The sequence below is a fragment of the Helicoverpa zea genome, chromosome 15 (genome assembly GCF_022581195.2).
Source record: "Helicoverpa zea isolate HzStark_Cry1AcR chromosome 15, ilHelZeax1.1, whole genome shotgun sequence".
Classification (NCBI taxonomy): domain Eukaryota; kingdom Metazoa; phylum Arthropoda; class Insecta; order Lepidoptera; family Noctuidae; genus Helicoverpa; species Helicoverpa zea.
In genome coordinates this window covers 11,742,193-11,763,389 of record NC_061466.1, presented here as the reverse complement: position 1 = coordinate 11,763,389, position 21,197 = coordinate 11,742,193, and the positions used below count along the sequence as shown (strand labels likewise).

The following is a 21,197-nucleotide window of genomic DNA, read 5'->3' as shown; positions in this document are numbered from 1 at the left end:
TTTCATATGCAGGATTATTATTGTTGGATAGTTTATTTACGAAATCAGCCAAAAATGCTATTCAAACCTAACCATGCGTAAGTCTTGATAAAAACAAAACATCACAATAAATTACTCTTTATTCGTGACGACTACGATCTATTTACAAACAAATTACAAAAAATCTACGGTATCTACTATCTCTAAGTGTGCATCCTGCGTAAGCGAATCAACGCGAATGCGAAGCGATGTAGGGCGAATTCAAAAATATACCGCGCCACGGCACATAGGTATGCGATTTCAAAAGAAATTATTTCAATCCCTTATGTGTTTAAACTTTATGAACGTAGGTAATTAAATATTGGAAAGGCGGACTTATTATCTTAATGCCATAGGCATTTATTTGCTTCACGCCTTCGCTTCGCGTTCGATCCCTCACTTATGTGGCCTTGTTACACTTTAACAAAATAAGGCAGGGTGTCCAAAGGCGCGGGGTAGTCTCTAACCCAGTCTCCCCCCAGCACCGGCCTGGCGGCGTCGCCCTGCGCCAGCCAGCGCCCCGCCGGCAGGTACACGTCGCGGCTGCGGGCCCCGCGCTCTATTACCGGCGCTACTAGGATAGATTCGCCGAGGAGGTACTCTGGGGAATGGAAAAAGAATAATGATGATGGTGTTTGATTGTTGGCCACAGTAGCTGTTCTGAGAGATCAGACAGCTGCGCAGGACATTATTTTAGTGCACAAACATTCAAAGACCAGTGCAGTTTCTAATCCTTCGCTCTCATATCATCCATCCCTATTATCCGCCAATCCGACATGATCGAAGAGAGATCAGGTGCAGAACGGACATTAACGTGTTCTCCTATGCACGGGTCCATCACTATAAACCCCTTTCTCGATGAATCCTTCATCTGTATGAGAAGATATTATATTTCTTTATAAGCTCTTGTTTCGTCATGATATCAGGCTATTGCCGTCCTGGTACACATGACATTATCAATTGAACTCAATTTTCCCTGCAAATACTAAGTCCATCTTCGGTTTGGACTCAATAAATTTGCTACATTGCACACTCACCGTCAGAGATATCATGCGCCTCAGTATCGTTGGGCGCGATCCACCAGACGGGCGGGTTGACGGGCGCCCCGGCCGACACGGCGCGGCGGCACGCGGCGATGATGGCCGGCGCGTATCGAGCGTGCAGCTCCACGAACTTCTTGCTTATGGCTACTGTCTGGAGAAGAAAAGGGAAAATTCATATAAAATCATCTGCTTGATATATGAACTGGATTGTTAGTCTAGTGTTCTTCGTAGCCTACAAAGGCCAACTTGTAGTAAACCAGCTCAAATTGTAAGTCACCTTTGAACAAACCTGGATAGCGATTTCTTGTCCCCAGGAAGGCATTCAAATGCTGACGATGGTGATATATAAAACTTGGTTTGGTTTATTAATTTGTGGTCATAAACTTCTTAGATGCCAACAACATTAGGGTCTACAAGACATACCACACCACCAACATTAAGTCAAGCTTAATTTGATCAAGATAACTTGAAAACATTGTCAGCGAGCGACTCACCTCATTATCGAATTCCCAGGGTACATACGAAAACTGCATGCTAGGCATGAAGGTGTTAGCTTGAAGCCACCTGATGAACAACTCCTTAGTAGGCGGCTCGTTGTAACCATTCCCTCCGATCATGTCAGGTAGTACCAAAGGATAGCCATTCATGTTCATTTGCAAGAGAGTCGTGATGAGGGTCGGAAGACCGTTCTCGAAGGTCCAGTAAGTATCCTTGTCTATCATGCGGATGAACACGGGTAGATCTTGAGTTCTGTCGAAGAAAATAATTTGAATAAAATAAGGAGTCTTATGACGGGAAGACTTAAATTTTGAAATTTCTTCGTACCTGTATCCAACCCTGACTTCCACTAGGGGTCCAAATTGAGCGACAGTCCTCACGTAGTCAGCTGATATCACGCCTGGTTGGTCTCTAATGTCGCCTTGAAGAACTGGGATCTAGAAATACGTCACAGTATTGTCAATTTGTGGAACAGTTTCAAATCTGCACCAGGTCAAAACGCTTGAGCCTTGAGATATCCAAGTGAGAGGTTTTTTTATTTATTCTTTGCAAAGTTGGATTTACCCATAATTATTCCGTACATAACTTTAGCACTCCACCTTCCTTCCACACAAAATAACACCACAAAATATGTTTTCCCAAAATCATGCTTACCTGCGGCGCCCAACTAGACTCCCCTCCATCAAACTTGAAGCTGTCAATACCGGAGAAGTTCTTCAACGCGTGCAGCCTGTCCAGGTACCACTGCCTTGCCACAGGCTGCGTGAAGTCGATAAGTGCCGTCGTCGTCTCGTTGTCGTTCCACCAGCTCGTCTCCACAGAACCGTATTCAGATGCTACCAGGTATCTGTGAAAATTACAGGTAATTGTGTATCTTTAAGAATTACCTTTATTTAACCGCATCAAAACTTGCCAAAGATTGAATTTTACTGAGTGTTTAATTATATAAGGTTTTTCTGTTTTAACTTACCCTTTAGCCTTCGCCTCTGAATACCACGGCTCACATCCCTTGTTAATAAACGGATGAGTCCACATCGTCACCCTGTATCCTTTAGCCCTCAAAATATCCACCGTATTCCTCATATTCGGGAACCTTCTCACGTCCACCGTTTGAGAACCATAACATGTCTCCCATAAATCATCAATCTCCAATTGACTATTAGGAAACCCATTCTTGGTGATTTCATCAGCGAACTCCAACACAGTATTATGGTTCACATCTCTCTTATACCTGGCCCAGGTTGACCAAACGGGGTACGTTATCATTCTCTCATCAGGAATTCCCAGGGGTTTCTCCAAGTACTTTTCGACGGCATACTCATGGGCTTTCCTTACATCCTCAAAGATTCCTATCGCGTATATTAACTCAGTTTTTGCTCTTTTGCTGGAATATGGAGATCTAATTTGTGCTATGAAGCATGCAGCGTTTTTCTCCAAATCGTTTTGGTCTACGAAGAGTGGAACTTTTTTGTCGAAGTAGTAGAATACGCCTTCGGAGTTGAGCCAGTAAGGTTCAGCCACACCGCAGTTGTCGGCTTCCTTTGTAACGTAGGAGTAGTTCGGGAGCACCAGACGTTCTATGGGCCAGTATTGACGTTTCTGCTGAGGTCCACCGTACCAGTGGTGCGTTCCTTAAATAAATTGAAAATTAGAAACTTGACTGGTTTTAACCTAACGGTTGCAGCTGTGTGTGGTTACATTTTATGTATTGGAAATTATACATTTGCCCCCTTACTTATAAAATCTCTAATCACCTTCTAAGCAACATTTTAACTAATCACTACTTAAAGTCTTAAGTAGTGATTAAATGTTAGTTAAGACATGCTTAAGCAACGTTTATAAGAAAGAATTTTCTTAAACAGCCCTTAAGTATTACTTATATTTAATTCACGTTTATAAGTAAGGCTGTTGTGATCTTTAAAACCTGCAGTCACAATTTTTTTTAGTTTTATATTATTATCACCTTTGCAGTCCGTTATACCATATGTGGTAGATACATCCGAAAGAGTTAACATAGAATCTCACCTAAATTCACACAATCCTCCAATCCAACTCCCTTAGGCGCTTCCCAAGTAAATGTAATAATATACCCGTTCCTCTGCCCCACCACCTCTTCACTGCTGATCCTCACGGTGGTATCGTTAGCGAACTGGATCACCACGTCGCCATCTTGTACCACATCCTTGATGGCGCCAGTTCGGCGTCCCACAACCGCTATCACTTCTGATAGACCCTCTAGAATAAAGTGTTATTCATTAGTACCACTTGAATGTTAAGTATTTAAGTTGGCATGTATAATTTTGAAGTGTTTTGTAGTTGAGGGTTTCGTTCAGTTGTGAATTGGAGCCTTATTACTGGTGGCTAAGGTTGAATTAGCCAATTTCATTTATTGTAAGGTCGACTGATTCAAGAAAGTGTGGAAATTCACACAGTTCGTTGTGTAGGTACATTGCCATTGCCTAGTCTAGACAATCATTTCAAGGCAAGTCATCTAAGAACAATATTCCTGCTAGGATATTATATTTCAAATACCTGCGGTTTTTTTAGGGACACTAATAAACCGAATTATCTTATCAAGTAACTAGCTTTTGCCCGCGACTTCTTTCGCGTGGAATAGTAACTTCCGGTAGATTTTTGGTTTGACCAATAGGTGGCGCTATATGTCCGGAATAAATTTTATTTTTATATTTTTTTGTAATAAAAACTATCCTATGTCCTTTCTTAAGTTTCAAACTATATCTGTACCAAATTTCACACAAATCGATTCAGTAGTTTAGGCGTGAAGAAAAGACAGACAGACAGACAGAGTTACTTTCTCATTTATAATATTAGTTAGGATTGACACTTACTTCTTTCCAATATAATATTGAACCCTCCCAAAGGGTTGTTCTCTATCTCGGCCTTCACGTCGGGCGCGTCCAGGATGCAGATGTCGATAGCGTGCGTGTGCGCAACCAGCGCCACCAACACGACTGCGAATCAACAAAACTATAATCAGAATATATCTTATATGGCCAGGCTATATGGGTAACAAGATGAACTGAGATACTTGTTGGATAGAATTGGACTTCGTAAAACTTAGTAAAGAATAACACTAAGTTAGCGGCTCGCTCCTCCCTCGATCCTAGGCGCAGAATATCCTATGTCCAAAAATATTTCCCACCTCTGTTTAAATATACAGTGTGTAACTGTGATGTTCATTCATCACCGCTTGAAACGCGTGAAAGGGAATCTTTGGGAGCTGTATTCTTTTGTGTTGTCTGACATCAAATATTGCTTTAATTTATCTTTACCCAGCAGACCTATCCGTCCATAGTTAGTGTATCACATATTTAGTTAGGAAATAACACAATTAATCAATGACTCAGTTTAATCGATTTGGCCAGCTTGCTGGCCTTACGATACATAATTAAAACCCGGGACAATCACACCAAACAAATTATTTATAATTGCTATCACAAACTAATTAAAAACACTATAATATAGAAAGAAATCGTGTTTATAAACCTATTTAAATGCATACTATGTTGTCGAAGTATGCGTAGTTGCGTGAGAGACACATAATGAGTTTACTTTTTGTACCATTGTCAACTAGTAATTGTTGTGACAATATAATTATGGGTTTTGTCTATAATAATGCGGTTTAAGCTTTGTACTATAAATATGGCAAATATTGCAATAGTCTGGGAAATAAATAATTTGTTACAATTAAAGTGGTTTGGAAAAATCCGTAGATAGGCGAAGAAGTAAAGTATGAATGTGGAAAAGTCACAAGTCAAGCTAAAGAGCTTTATTCGAGAGATGAACAAAGAAACTTCAAACTAAACGTCTTCACGGGGGAAGAATGAGGATGGAATGGAAATGTGGAAATACATAATCCGACAAAGATTAGAGAAAAAGTAAACCTAAAATTTATAAACCATAGAGCGTGCCAGACTCTTCTACAAGGTTAGACTTCTTGGATACAATTTTGAACCCGGGTTCAAAATTGTATCCCGAGTGGGAATTAAAATTACTGGATTCATATTTTCAAATTCCATGCCACTACTATTTTTGCCAGTGGTCTGGGTCCCGTAGGAGCTACTTCGCGCACCCAGATCAAAAATTGTAGCCTTCCTCGTTAAATGACTACATCTTCTATCAATCTTTAAAACTGCACAATGGATTTTGATGCGGTTTTTTTATTTGTGAGTGATTGAAGAGGATGGTTTCATGAGTATTTAGTATTAGCATTAGACCCGTGCGAAGCCGCCCGGGGCGGGTCGCTAGTGAAATATATAATAAACTCACAGGCCCCGTAGACACGCATCTCGGCAGCAGGTCACTCGTGAACTGGCTCCCTAACACACGAGACAGTTATTAAATCAGCAATCATTGTCACCATTGTCCTCATGCCATTACCTCTTGACAATAGCTGTCCGTAATCTTCACTAATTTCCATCACATTTGCATGTTTGTCCGTCTTCAGATCTGATCTTTGAGATCCGTTTAAGATCATCAGAACATGTTGTGGTGTCCTTGATATCCTTGTGACCAGGATATTGTTGTTGTTATTCCCCTTGGTTTTGCCTGAGTTGACGATTGATTTTATAAAATTAACGCTTTTGCCTTCCCAAGTCTTAATTTACTCGACATCTAATTTTGAGTTAACAGTTTCAAATTTTTTTGCTAGATGCTAGAGACAGACAAAGAGACTTGTTTCTGTGATATTTTTAAGGACTCTATACTGGTCTTTTTGATCTGTTACATACCACTGTTGCTAAATTATAGACTACGTTTAGATTTTTTACGAATAAGAGTTTAGTAACACTTAACAGCGTGGGAATATTCCATCTAGAGAAAGATCTACATAACAGCACCACATTTGTCAACTCCAAATGTAGGTGCCTAGCACCTAACAACTATTTTACCAACTACTATTAACTATTTTTAACAACTATTTAGTTTGTGATGAAATTCCTGTCAAAAAATAATGCGTCCCATCCCCGGCAGTCGAACATATAACAACTATAGGTTCTAAACCACTAGACCAACACAATCTGTGACATACATAACAAACCATAAGATTATACAATAATTACCTCCCTCTATAAATGCGTGGTAAACGATAAATTAACAGTGGAACGTTGTAAAATTATCATAAAATGCATATTAGATGCATCTCGGCGGAAACCGTTTTTCTTCGGCACACTGACAACGTTTAACTAGCAAAAAGTTGACATCTGATGCTAGATCGACATCTATTTAAGTGTTTACTTTATGTTGGTCTTGTTTTAGCCAAGTCTGTAGCGAAAAAATCTCAGGTTCGATTCCAAGATGATGACATTTCTTGCGATCCTCATGCGATCCTACTTGAAAATGATTCCATCCAGTCTGTTACGCACTACGCACCCAGTCGATTAAAAACTCCATATCAGGTTTGATTTTTTTAATTGCTTCTTACATTAATTTAACAATTACTTACAAAATTAGCTAAAACTCCTAAAAGTACTAGGACAACAGAACATAAAGGAGCTGTGGAACCGGCTTTAACGAAGAATGGGAGTACATCCAGTGGAGCTGAATAGTTGGTGAGCGTTATAGGTCCTTCGATGACCTTGCTCTTGTTTCCCTGGTCGTACCAGGTGCCTTTAGGAAGGTAGATGTCTCGACTCCTGGCGTTTTGTGTCACAATTGGCGCTACCAGGATGCTCTCCCCCAGAAGATATTCTGAAGAAAAAAAACACATTTGTATTATGTGTACTTAGATAGTGTCAATCTTATGAGTGTGGTAATTTGTTGTTTCAACATTCAGTTACTGTTCTGATTTCAAGATTACTTTCATTATTTTCGTATTCATCAGCCTATTAAAAATTGTCCCTAACGTCTTCCGTACTGCCAACCCAGTCATCAGCTTGAAGCATTAATTCGTAAAATCCTAACCACGTCAGGCTGGATTCATGTCAAGAGTTATCTGCAGCCTGTTTAAAAATATTCTGTAGGAGTACATACCATCCCAAATAGCGTGAGCATTAGTGTCAGTGGGTGCTATCCACCAGATAGGCATGTTGACTGGTTTGCCCTCGCTGACGGCCTTCTTGCAAGCCTCGATGATAGTCGGAGTGTAGTCCGCGTGGAGTTGCACAAACTTCTTACTTATGGCGATTGTCTGAGGGGAAGAAAGTAAATATTATAAACTTTTGAAATTATGCTGTTAATTTAATGATGATGGGGAATAAACGATTTATAAAACATTAGACAAATCTGGAAACCTTGAAAATAATCGAAGATATAATAGGATGATATAATTGGGAGGCTGTATAAATATGCTCAACGACAAGCTAAAACTGATGGAAGCACATTCGCTGTAGACATTTGAAGCCTCGGAGGTTTGCTTTAAGTAACCCGTCTGAGTAAAGTAACAAGTAACTTATGATTTAAAGGAAGTCAGAAACTGGGAACAGGAAAGCGAGTGAAACGTGGTAGTTTCAATTTTATCAACTTGCTAGCTTCCGCTCGCGGCTTCGCCCGCATGGTGTGTTGATAAAAAGTATCCTATGTTCGTTCTAGTACCACCGAAAATATGTGTAGGCACATACAAAGTTTCATGATGATCGGTTGAAGTAGTTTTTGCGTGAAAGCGTAGCAAACAAACGGACTTTCGCATTTGTAATATTATAGTAGGATTTAAAGTATTTAAAACAAATATAATACTTACCTCATTATCATAGTCCCAGGGTACATACGAGAACTGTAGGCTCGGCATAAAGGTGTTAGCTTGCAGCCACCTGATGAACAACTCCTTGCTGGGTGGCTCATTGTAACCATTCCCGCCAATCATGTCAGGCAGAACCAGAGGATAACCATTAATGTTCATTTGGAATAACGTCGTGATGAGGGTCGGAAGACCGTTGTCGAAGGTCCAGTAAGTGTCCTTGTCGATCATGCGGACGAAGATTGGCAGGTCTTGGGTCCTGTAAATAAGGTTGTCGTGTTTGGCTACGTATATTTTGGCATTGGAAACTGCTTATGAATGAAGATACCATAGCCTTAATTCTTTGATACTTACCGTCAGTTGCAGAAAGAAGCTAACACTTTTTTATCTAGTTTATTACAGAGAGTCAGCAATAGATTTAATGGAATTTTAACTTTAATGGATCTTTCTGCAACTGACGGTTATTGTCTGGTAATTATATTATTTTTTTACATTTACTCTACTATAGTCTTTTTTAACTAAGAAAACATAATAAAAGATGGTCAATAAACACATACATGAATCCGACCCTGACTTCAACGAGAGGTCCAAACGCTGAGACAGTTCTGACGTAGTCTGCGGTTATGCTATTTGGCTGTTCATTCACATCCCCTTGCAGGACAGCAACCTGGACAAAGATTTATTAAGTATACTTCTTACTAACAGCTGGTTAATCCCCCATATTATGTTTTTTATTTTAGTAGTCTTGGGAGGTTTGAAAAAAATTGTATTCCTCGTCTAATTATCGAAAGAGCTATCAGAGAAAACAAAACTGGACTTCTAATGACCCTTGACAAATTGAAGATTAGCTATAGTTATTAGACATACTCACTACTTATGTTATTCATTCTTAAATACTCACCGTCGGAGACCAACTAGTCTCTCCACCATCAAACTTGTATGCATCAACACCAGTTTCGTTCTGTAGCCTCTGCAGCCGCAGCATGTACCAGTCCCGAACTGTTTGCTTCGTGAAGTCCACGTATGCTGCCGTCGTGCCGTTGTTGTTCCACCAGCTGGTCTCCACGTTACCGGCCTCTGATGACACTATGTATCTAGAGCCAGGAATATCTTTTATGAACATGTTTTATCTTAACGTTTACATATTTTTACTGTCTGTTGAAGCTTTTGAACCCGGACTACGAGAAAAAAAAGTAAGAATATATATCAACTTACCCCAGATTCTTAGCGTTGGTATACCAAGGATCGCATCCCTTGTTCATAAAAGGATGCGCCCACATCGTCGTCCGGTAGCCTCTCTGCCTCAGTTTATCAATTGTATCCTTCATACTCGGGAACCTCGTCGTGTTCACCGTGAGGGACCCGTAACATATCTCCCACAAATCATCCAGCTCAAACTGACTGTTCGGGAACCCATAACTGGTGATTTCATCAGCAAATTGTAAGACCAACTCGTGACTCACGTCCCTTTTGTACCTGGCCCACGTTGACCAAATCGGGTACTTGATCATGAGCTCGTCGGGGTATCCTGATGGTTTATTTAAGTACGTAGCTACGGCATACTCGTGAGCTTTCCTGACATCGTCGAGAATTGCAATTACATAGACAAGGTTATTTCGTGCCCGTTTGGTTGAATACGGCGACTGGACTGATGCGAGGAAGCAAGCACCATTGGATAGTAAATTATTGGAGTCGAAGAACAGTGGAACTCTTTTGTCGAAGTAATAGAAGATTCCTGCAGAATTGAGCCAGTATCGTTCAGCTACACCGCAGTTGTCGGCTTCCTTAGTGACATAGGAGTATCTGGTTAAGTTCAGTAGTTGTATAGGCCAGTACTGCTGTTTCTGCTGGGGACCACCGTACCATTGGTGGAAACCTGCGAGAAAGTAGCTCTGTTAATGAATTCTGTTGGGGATAGGACATACGGACATACGGACATACGGACATGAGTAAGTATTATGTAAGACATCTGGAAACATATATGCTTAGTACATAATTTACTTGAAGTTATTTTTATACGAAGTGTTATAACCGTCTGTATAAGTATGTTTTTTCTTTATGGTATCACTGGACAATAGAATCTCAGATAAAATCCAATAATTGTAAACAAGATTAATATGAATTGAAATCTATTTACTCTTGCTGCAACAGATAGACTTCCTGACAGCTACTTACTTATCATAATCAATTCTATTTAACTCACCGTAGCTAACACAGTCTTGAAGAACAACATTCTTGGGTGCGTCCCAAGTTAAGCTGATGGTTTGTCCAGTATGTTTCCCCGTGATCTCTGCAGTCTGGATCGTCAGGGTTGCGTCGGCTGCAGAGTATGTGATGACTATGCTGTTATCCGACACTACGGAGGTAGGTGTCCCGAGGGTGACTCCTACTAACGCTACTACTTCGGTTGTACCGTCTGGAGAAAAAGATTAATAACTATTGGTGATGGATCTTTTAAGAGGGTTTGTGATAGATCTATGTTATTGTCGCGTTGCTTTTCTTGTCACCCCAATATAAATAAGACAATTGAACAAATTATCCATGCATTTGTGGAAAATAGAAGAGAGATAGTATTATACTCATTGTCACTGTCCTGTTTACTAGTACTAATCCATCTTTTTTAAGAGGGGAATCTCGGGGCTACCCTCTATCATGAGCAGATTATTATTACAAAACACATCTTAAATGTCTATGTAGAAAACTGGAAATATTTTTTCCCGAGTAACATAATATGTATAAATACCTACATTTAAAGTCCTGTACTTACCCCTATCCAATGTGATAGCTAATCCTCCAGTAGCATCATCTTCTACCCTCGCCTTTAAAGTTGAGGTATTGAGGATGGTCTCGTTCACTGCGTGAGCGCAGGCCACCAGCGCGGCTAGCGCCACTGATGTAAAACCGTTATTTATTCAAAGTTTTACTTTACAGATATGTTGGCTTTGTAACACTTAACAAGTTGTTAATATTGTAATTGTTTATTAAGTGATGCACTTGCCTTAAATATTTAAATTTGACCATTTAGAGAAACTTAACCTTATTCATTTAAGCTTAAGTTCCTCAATCACTAGTTTCTCTATATTGTGGTTTTATATTACTTTTTGATAAATATTCCTAAAGATATCCATAATTAAGAAGATACTTACATAAGCGTACGCCTATCATGGCGTCTGATCACTAGTCAACTGTCCTCCACAGTAAGGACAGCAGAATATCAACTCGGAATCTATCGCCACTCCAGGGAGTAAACAACCTCTTCAAAATCACGACCCACTTGTACTTATCAGCAAAAACAACATGTTTATTTGCTTTAATTGGCTATAGGTGCATTTGCTTTCCATTTCATGATTCATTCTACGGATCACCTGCTTTTCGATCAGGCTTTCTGAACATGCATTTAGGTATAGATATTTTTCTCGTAATTAAGAAAAAAAGGATTCAAAATCTTTCTCCTTCTCCCTATGATATTTTCTCGTAACTTGAGGAGGCTCCTTGTTGTACTAACATAAAACAAGTCTTAGGTCCTTTCCCATATCCAATTCTGGTACCAACTGCGCATGTTTCTATGGTTGGATCCAATATTATTAAATAAGACATGACTTTCATAATATTTCTTGCATATGTAGCATTGAAAGTAGCTACACAAATGGGCCTTCAAAAATCATTTTAATGTTTGTCATCTCAGAACTCCAAAGGTTCAAGACTCCTGGCGTAAAACAGTGATCTAGAAAACTGTTCAGTACTTAGTAGTGTCCCACTATATCTAGGTAGATGATAAGCTCACTTGAATTGATTGTGTAACAATGTCAAGTGCTCTGTAGTAATGCATTTTCGTTGAATGTGAAAGTCACACGATCAGAGTATGATAGCATACTGATACCTACCTATTGTATTTTTTGTTGTTGATGAGTGAAACAATTATGGAACTTGAGTGACGTACCTAGGTATATAATGTAGAAGTAGGAAATAACTTTATTTAGACTGTGAAGTAAGATGGGGTTTTAAATTAAATAACTCCTTAAAAATTAATGTTACAAACATAAGAAAGAATACACTATACAAATTAAAAAATATACACTTTATTAAATTAATACCCTTACAAACTACATAACATTAACAACATTAGCGATCAAACCTAAAAGTACCAGGGCAACAGAAGTGTAAAGAGATACGCTAGAGTCAGCAATCTTCGTAGTATCTCTGATGAAGTATGGAAGCACGTCCAACGGTGCTCGGTAGTTTCTAAGCCATGTGGGACCTTCGACAACCCTTTCCCGGTCTCCTTCTTCGTACCAGGTACCAGCAGGGAGGTAGATGTCCCGAGATCTAGCTCCTTCAGTTAACACAGGTGCTACTAGGATTGATTCACCGAGAAGATATTCTGAAAAAAAAATTGGGGTGATCAAATGTAAGGGACCGAGGATTGTACCTTGTGGCAGTCCGATGTTTTAGCATAAATTAAATGAGTTTTGGCGATTAGTGGAACTTTTTGGCTAGTGTAGGTACATAAATATTTGTTTTTAACAGTCGAATTTAAAGTATATTACCAAAATCACATAGAAAGTGGTGACGACTGAGCGTTTTTGGAGGCTGTCTGTTTATTATTCTAACGTTCGAAAAGTGCTGATATATCTGAGTGATTTGTAACGATCTTGAGTTTTGACCGAGTTTTAAAGTATAACCTCAATCTTTTTTTTTCCACACATCTGAATTAACCACCTCTCAAGAGAAAAAAGATAACATATTCTTTCAAGGCTTACCATCCCAAATAACGAAGGCCTCGGCATCAGTAGGAGCGATCCACCAAAGAGGCGCGTTCACCGGCGTACCATCAGCCACGGCCGTCTCCATCGCGTGGAAGATCACGTCAGCATACTGCGCGTGAAGGTCTGTATACTTCTTGCTTATGGTTACAGTCTGTAATTGACAGCCAGTGTTTAAACGAAAGGATTCTAGAATCTTCTGTTCGATTTTCAAATTTGGGTAAGTGAATCACAATATCGTAAACTGAAATGTATGTAATTATACAGTGCAATATAAATTGTGGCGTTTGTATCTAATCCTTTGCTTTCTTTAAAAAGTGTAATTGCTTCTAATTGTATTTTTTGTGCCAATATGAAGTAAATTAAAGAAAAATATTGTCTGTTGAGGCTACTGATGGATATAAGATGGATGAATAACAACTTGCATTGAAAGTTTGATCATAGAAAACAGTCGTAAATCATAGGAAACAGCTTAATTGATAAGCAATCAAATAGGGTGCAAAAAGTAAACTTCAGTTAAAGATGCAAATATGTCTCAATTAACAAACAATAAATTATTACATAATCGTACTCATGTCATGTTTAATAATCGATTTATCTAGTTCATAATCGATAACAGTGAAATAAGTATTGTCATTGATTAGTTATTGTGTAATTCGATCCCCGTGTCTTCGTGTCTATAATTTATGGTGATTGTCTCTGGTACAAACGATCTCCGTCATATAACCATTGATTATGACGCACATTCTGTTCTATTGTTGTTTATTATGTACGATTTTATTTAATACTCGTACTTTGTTTCTTGACAGGCGATAGATAGCTTTCAAAGCTTCAAAACCTATTCTGCAGTACGAACCTAACTATTTAAAAAATGGACGAAAAAAATGGCGAAATATGTCCACACGTCTGTTATGTTATTATATTATGTAATACTATTTACGTTCAGTCTTACATAGCCCATGGATTGAGGAGGAATAAGGAGGACGAGGATGTATATAGACTACTTTTTACACGGGTTCGTGCAGAAGATCCCACGGGATACGGGTGAAACCGATGGAAAAAGCTAGTACTAAGCATAATAGATGACGCTCACCTCTTCATCAAAGTTCCAAGGAGCAAAGGAATACTGCATAACAGGAAGGAATGTATTAGCCTGCACCCATCTTATAAACAGCTCTTTAGTAGGCAGGTCTGCCTGCTCATGGTCCAAATTATACCCGTTCCCCCCAATCATGTCAGGGAGTACGAAGGGGTAGCCGTTCAGGTTCATCTGCAAGGTGGTGGTGATGATGGTGGAAAGGCCGTTGTTCAGCCCCCAGATACTGTCGCGGTCTACCATGCGCACGTAGATTGGGAGGTCTTGGGTCCTGGAATAGATATCATGTTTATTTATTTAGATTAAAAGATAATGTGACTTTTATACCAGCTAATAAATATATTATAATAATAAAAAAAATATTGCTACGTGTTTCCTTAAACTGTTTTGAAAAAAAAAAGAAAATGACCGTTATATGGACCTAAGTTATAAAGGAACTGCTATTAGATACTCTGAAAAATCTGCTTAGCGATGGGGATATTTATCTTATGAAAGAAGCAGGTGCATTCACAACCATGCATATTAGTTATTCGATTACCTGAAACCAGCCCGAACCTCGACCATGTCTCCGAATCTGGCGCATACTTTGGCGTACTCCTGAACGAGATGGTGAGGTTGAAGCTCAATGTCTCCAGTTTGGATTGATATCTGAAACGGTACATGAACATAATCGTGAAAAAATATGTTAAGAAACTGGTGATTGTTTGAAATTTTATAAACCGTTTTCCGCGAAGCTTCATCTTATGGAAATAGTACCCAACAAGTTTAGATACAGCACAACAGGCTTTAGATACAGTCACTTTGGATTAATATAGATGTTCTCCTTCAAAGGGACACTTTTGACTTAATTACTGAATTTAAAAACCTCACCTCAGGTGCAAAACTCGACTCTCCAGCATCAAACTTGACGCTATCAATGTCGTAGGTGTCGAGCACAGCCTTCAGTCGGTCATGGTACCAGTCGGCAGCCTTCGGGTTAGTGAAGTCGATGTAGCCAGCAATGCTGCCGTTGTTGTTCCACCAGTTCGTGTCTGTCTCATAAGCCTCGTCGATTACGAAGTACCTGGTGGTAAGATACCATTTTTTAATTAACATCATAAGTTTGATCAAAGTTTTAAGATTAATTTGTAGGTACTGTTTTAAAGGTGCTTTCCCCTCCTTTAAAAACCATATTAAAATGTGGCGAAACACCAGCTCCATTGCTCAAATCGACTCCTAACTCTGAAAAAACCATTCATAAGAAATTATATAATCACGAGAATACTAACCCTCTATCTAATGCGGTTGAGTATAGAGGATCACAGTTCTTGTTAATAAACGGATGCGCCCAAATCGTGACACGATACCCCAGTGCCTTAATATCCTGTACAGTCTTCTTAAAATCTGGGAACTTCTCTTCATTTACTTCCATAGTTCCATAACACGTCTCCCATTGGTCATCGATCTCAAACTGGGAATTATCGAATCCGTTATCAATGATCTGCTGAGCGAAGTCTAGAAGCTTCGACTCGTTGATTTCTCTGGAGTACTGAGCCCAGGTTGACCAGATTGGGTGCTGAACCATTCGGTAGTCCGGTGTCGCTGATGGTTTACCCAAATAGTGGGAGATGGCATGCTTATGTGCTTCTTTAACGTTCGGCAAGAACCAGATGTCGTAAGCCAAGATGTTGCGTGGTCTGTTAGAAGTGTATGGGGCTGCTAGTTGGGCTCCAAAGCAGATGTGGTTGTTCACAATGTTCTTGTAATCCACGAAGAGTGGGACTTTCTCGTGGACGATGATGTACTCTCCAGCGGAATTGAGCCAGTATCTCTCCATGATGGCGCCGTTGTCATCCTCGGTGATGTAGCTGGGTCTATACACTTGTGTGGCAGTCTCGATTGGGTAGACTTGGTCTACTTGCATGGGGCCGCCGTACCAGTGCTTGGTACCTTAAATATAAGATGTAAATTTATGAGATGTAAGAAAAAGTGCACTGATGATTAATTGTAAAAAAATCAAAGTATTCAAAAGATATTATAAAAGATATTATTCAATACAAACATCAAATATTGTAAACCGACTTGATAAGTAGAAAGAGATTGCGAAGAATTTTCTCTTACCAAAATCAATACAGTCTTCAAGCCTTGTATTCTTGTCTGCCAGCCAATTGAACTTGATGCCTCTTGCTTTACTGGCGACATCGTACTGGGTAAACACAGTGAGGTTCACGTTGCCAATCCTCACGAGAATTCCACCTTCAATGTCTTCTAGCGTGTAGGTGGAGACCAGAGTTCTACCTATTTGACCGAAGACCACGCGTTCGTCATCTGCAGGAGGAATAATAGAGATTTGATTGTTTTGAAGCGGACTTTAATTGGCGTATTTGTATAAATGGGCAGTTATGGGTAATTATTGAATATATTATATCTTACAAGTTCATGCCATGTGGTTTACCCCTGACTTCTGTTAGGACACTAAGAAAAGGAAAAGTCCACTGTGTTTTACAAATAAACAATCTTTATCGCTCTCCTGCCCCTATCTCAATTTTATTATTGAAAGGCGCAGCATGTTGATTGTTATTCTTTTTCATACCCTCTTAGGACGTCTAAGTAGATGAAAAAAAATAGTATTTACTTCGGAATCTAGGATTACTGTGGAGTACAATGCATCATTAACGTAAGGATGAGAGCAATAAATTCTACTTAGCACCCGCTATCAGTTGTTAGCTTAATGTAATTTGCGTAAATTAGAATATATTTTGTCTCTTGAAACCTTGGCAGATTAGCATCAGGACTCCTGTTGTACCTGCAAAGTGATTTATTTAAGCCTGCCATGCAATGCTGATCTCACGTTGAGTTGAGACCTTACATGCCTACGTACAAATCCGCGCACTTATTTGTTGTATTGGAACGTTAGACTTTTTTTCAAACAAGTAAGCGAGCCTAATAGAGCCCTTGAAAAAAAAATACTGTCTTATATACTACTGCTGCTATGTACTCCTTCTGTGTTCTCACTCAATGCTTTCCTTAAGGCGAGGAAGTGGTCAACAATAATTCCATAACCGGCACGCGCATCTAAGGCGCCAAAAGGGGTCGGAGCGTCTGAGCGGGGCGAGGATAACAATACGCGCGCTAGCTTATAACTAAAAGTCGTAAGCGACAAAATGGTTTTGTAATTTTAATATTTAGAAATGATAATTTAATAAAAATTCCTACTACCATTTTAAAGAGTATGTATATACTCAACTACTAAAAAAGTTAAGAGGCTTAAATCGGTCCCGTTTGCCCATAATATGTGAATCTCTTTTTAAAAAGAGGTATGTTTGATATATTTTTCTCTGTTATAAAAGTTACCTAATCATGTTTCTACAACTAACAAAATAAGGCTTATATCATGAACTTTCAGGTAACCAAGTTGTATTTTGATCCGTTTTGTATTTACTGAGAAAAATTGACATCCTTGGCGCCAAAAATTCCAATTCGTCCTCTTAATGTATAAAGGGAGAGTCTCTTTGTACATCCCCTCCATTACACTTCCATATGCAAATCCCTAATGTACTCCTCTATGTATTCCCTTATATTCTCCCTTATGTACTCATCCTGTGTATTCCTGAACTAGGATTTGTACATTAACAACTTCTGTCTTTAATTTCACCCTCCTAAATGTAAGACGTAAATTACACTATATCTTAAACACTAGGCCACTTCGACTAAAACAATTTCCCAAATTAGTTAACACTAAAGTTACCTTCAGTAAGCACAAGGTTGAACCCTCCAGTGATGATAGGCTCGAGGGTGAGCGTGACGTCATCTGCGCGGACGGTTGGCGCGTCCGGCACGACAGCTGTGTGCGCCCGCGCACCAAGGGCGAGAAACGCTGTGGAAGTTATAATTTAAATATAGGTATACTGTTTACACGTAAAATATAGAATATTTTTTGTGCATGTTGTGTTGCAAAATGGAAAAAAAATATTCTTTAAAAAACTTCTTCGAATCGTAGTTTCTTAATTTTGCTGAACAATCACGTGAAAAACGTTGATAACTATGATTCATTTAGAGCAATCAAAACCTCTAACATTAGTAGGTATCTACCTATTACTGCTCACGGTGTAGGTAAGTATTAAACCTATGTACCTAGGTATTTTTTTTAAATCACGTATATCTAGCGTATTAAATAGGGTGCTAAATCGGTATATCCGTGATGTAGAATGGTTTCAGGACTAGAGGAAAATCAAAATACGGCCGTGTAGAGTGTTTATACCTAGAACGCTAGTTTCGGGTAACCGAATAGGATTTGTGCGTAACGTCAACAAAATGATGCCTTCTAAAAAACTACGTTACATGGGTACTCAAACTATAATTCACGGGGCGTTCACCTTTTATAAAAACTTACCCAAAACCACCCTAATAACCGCCATCTCGTCACAGCAGTAAGTATCGACTGTCACTTCTCTCGCTGTTATCTATCGATATCTCGATAAAGATTTCATCTTACAACACTATCTCTGTCACCGGGCTGATCTTTCTGATAAAACGCTTCAAGTAGTTAGGTATCTAATTGGGTAGTCCAGTGTGGTTTCAAACCTATTTGGATGTATTAATGTACCCAATCTTCTTATTTAACAAAATGAAACAAAGCTTTTCAAAGGGGCATCTATGCGGTGCAAGTATGCAAGTAGCTTGCGGATGTTGAGGCACATGCGCAGGTTACATGCATTTAAAAAATATGCGGGTCCACAGCGACTCGCGCATGTACCAAAATAAATAGCCACCCGCGTGCCCTATCTCTTAAGATACAGGTTAAACCTAGTTTAAGGGATAGAGTCCAATTATTGCGCTTATACTGTATCAAGTTATCAAGACAAATTTATTGTAAACTTGTCACTTGCGCATGTTAACTTGCTCCAGCTACTTACGTGTAGATGCACCCTAATTGATAGATTTTACAAAGGAAATATAAAATACTCCGAGTATAGTGTAATAGCGAGTGCTACCGAGTGGGATTGCTGAGTCATATACATATATCACAACATTTTGGATGTAAGGGCAGTGAGAACTTGCTAAGCTGGCACCTACTTTAAGACATGCTTTGAGATTATTCAAACCTACTGATCCTATATTTTTTGCAATTCATTTGGCCCTGATTCTTAAGCTTCCAGATTTCTGTCAATCTTCGTTGTGATACCTACTTATACTTGTTTGTTTGTTAGATAATATCAATGTTATTTTGCAGTATTCCTTATCCACGTTATCTTAAATTCAAGTGCCTAGGTAGTCTGTTTGTCAATAGAAACTACTTCGGGTTTTCATGAAAATTCTACTTGGGTTACCCGTTACCTACGTAACAACGTGAAAGAGATGTACCTATTTCTCATTTCGAAAAAATACCTTATCGTAAAATTAGTTAGCCTGTTTCGTGCAGTTATTCCTCATCAAGGACATGTAGCTCGCTGGTTTTTAACTTCTTTCGATCTTAAGTTCGCTGTCCTTCCTACCGAAACCAGCTGCGGCGGCATAGACTTGTTTTGTAAAAGGACATAATGTAACCGAATTCTTAAGAGCTTCCTCTTTTCTAAATCGTTTAAAGTCATGTGTGACCTGCGAAGGCGGGAATCCTGAATGAGGAGTTCGCGAAATTCAAAGTTCAGGCGATGATGATCTTCCGATGTCTCTTACACCTTGAGTAAAAAAAAAGAAAAACACTAAACAGCAAAAAAAAAACTAATTTTATAGGTATTTATGGGTGGCAAAATTTACTAAGGGGAAATCCATTAAACACCGACTTCTAGGCCGATGCACCTATATTTTTTTTTGTGTTTTTGGAAGTCAGTTTAATTTTTTTGTAAAAAGCTTTTTATTTTCAGCTTTTCAGTGATACGAATAGTTGACATTATCCGCATAACTGGAAAGTTCTCATTAATACGAATAATATAAGCCAAAACACGAGGTAGCTTACACATTCGGTTGTCGAGTTCCCTCGACCTTCTCTGGTCTCCATCATCAGGTCAGCTCCAAACCTTCACTGTTGCAAAGGTCTCGTCAATGCAAATAATATAAGCCCAAACACGAGGAAGTTTACTTATTCAGTTGTCGAGTTCCCTCGACCTTCTCTGGTCTCCATCATCCGGTCTGGTCAGCTCAAAATCTTCACTGTCGAATAGTGCTATCAGGCCAACACCTGAGTGTCAAGTTTTTACCCTATGTATCCCTACAATTTTCGAAAGTTGCCCTCGATTTGTCAGGGTTTCCATCATTAGATTCTGACCTGATGACAATGGGACCAACTCGGAAGTATACGCTATCAAACAAAAAAAGAATCATCAAAATCGATTAGTAAATGGCTGAGTTATCGCGTAACAAACATACAAAAAAAAAAACGGTCGAATTGATAACCTCCGCTTTTTGGGAAGTCGGTTAAAAGTAAGAAGAAGATGAGTAAAGAAGTCATGAATATTACATTTAGTATGTATTTAATTTGTCAGAGACGGTCAATAGTACGGACACTAAACGAGATGCAAGCACGCCATCTGGTGGCGCTTCCGGTGAAACAACATTTTGGCGCGCTTGGCAGAGTCGTGGTGGTCAGCACTCAGCGTGGCGTCGGCGGAGCTCGGTCTTCGTTGAGTCGTCGTGTTGCACACATCTCGGAACTGCCCTACGTCACGTCTAGTGTACCTAGTGTTATTGTGTACCTAGTGTTGTGTTGTAGTACCGTTGTAGATCCATATTGTAATGTGTAAAGGTTATTGTAACGTCTGTCTCATGGTAAGGTTCTTCTAACCTAAAAGACAGACATGTGTTGCTGGGGAGTTTGTTCCGCCACTTTTTCTCCCCAGCCAAAACACATAGGAAGTGGCGAAGGGCGGGCGTTTTGGGGGCTGTCTTTTATTCTGACTAATTTGAATAAACGTTTTTGAGTTTTGAGTTCTTTTTGAGTTATCTCTTTGTACGATTACCCTAGCTGATGTCGGACAATAGTGCCATCCTGATGTTTCGCCTATCCGACAAATTAATGATTATAAGAAATTAACGAGTTGTTTATGACCCTATGGACAAACAAAACAGACAAATCCAACTCGACTACGTTTCAATTTCTAAGGATTTTT

The 21,197-nt window shown here is 39.3% G+C and overlaps 3 protein-coding genes across 3 annotated transcripts; all 3 read right to left on the bottom strand.

Moving 5' to 3' along the window:
- Positions 1-101: 101 nt before the first annotated feature.
- Positions 102-5,883, bottom strand: LOC124636897 (myogenesis-regulating glycosidase-like). The gene is made up of 9 exons (XM_047173163.1): positions 5,850-5,883; positions 4,409-4,531; positions 3,585-3,794; positions 2,530-3,190; positions 2,214-2,406; positions 1,887-1,996; positions 1,556-1,811; positions 1,056-1,212; positions 102-619 (listed from the first exon to the last, which is right to left on the bottom strand). The coding sequence occupies exons 1-9, from the start codon at positions 5,866-5,868 to the stop codon at positions 432-434; spliced, it is 1,917 nt and encodes a 638-aa protein (XP_047029119.1). The 5' UTR covers positions 5,869-5,883; the 3' UTR covers positions 102-431.
- Positions 5,884-6,972: 1,089 nt separating this feature from the next.
- On the bottom strand, positions 6,973-11,486 carry LOC124636896 (myogenesis-regulating glycosidase-like). Its single transcript, XM_047173162.1, has 9 exons — positions 11,400-11,486; positions 11,021-11,143; positions 10,457-10,669; positions 9,469-10,129; positions 9,155-9,347; positions 8,811-8,920; positions 8,257-8,512; positions 7,551-7,707; positions 6,973-7,268 (listed from the first exon to the last, which is right to left on the bottom strand). Exons 1-9 carry the CDS (start codon positions 11,416-11,418, stop codon positions 7,009-7,011), a joined length of 1,992 nt encoding a protein of 663 aa, XP_047029118.1. The 5' UTR covers positions 11,419-11,486; the 3' UTR covers positions 6,973-7,008.
- Positions 11,487-12,316: 830 nt separating this feature from the next.
- LOC124637023 (myogenesis-regulating glycosidase-like) lies at positions 12,317-18,544 on the bottom strand. Its single transcript, XM_047173338.1, has 9 exons — positions 18,485-18,544; positions 17,840-17,968; positions 16,213-16,419; positions 15,381-16,041; positions 14,983-15,175; positions 14,651-14,760; positions 14,110-14,383; positions 13,014-13,170; positions 12,317-12,634 (listed from the first exon to the last, which is right to left on the bottom strand). Exons 1-9 carry the CDS (start codon positions 18,507-18,509, stop codon positions 12,357-12,359), a joined length of 2,034 nt encoding a protein of 677 aa, XP_047029294.1. The 5' UTR covers positions 18,510-18,544; the 3' UTR covers positions 12,317-12,356.
- Positions 18,545-21,197: the final 2,653 nt, after the last annotated feature.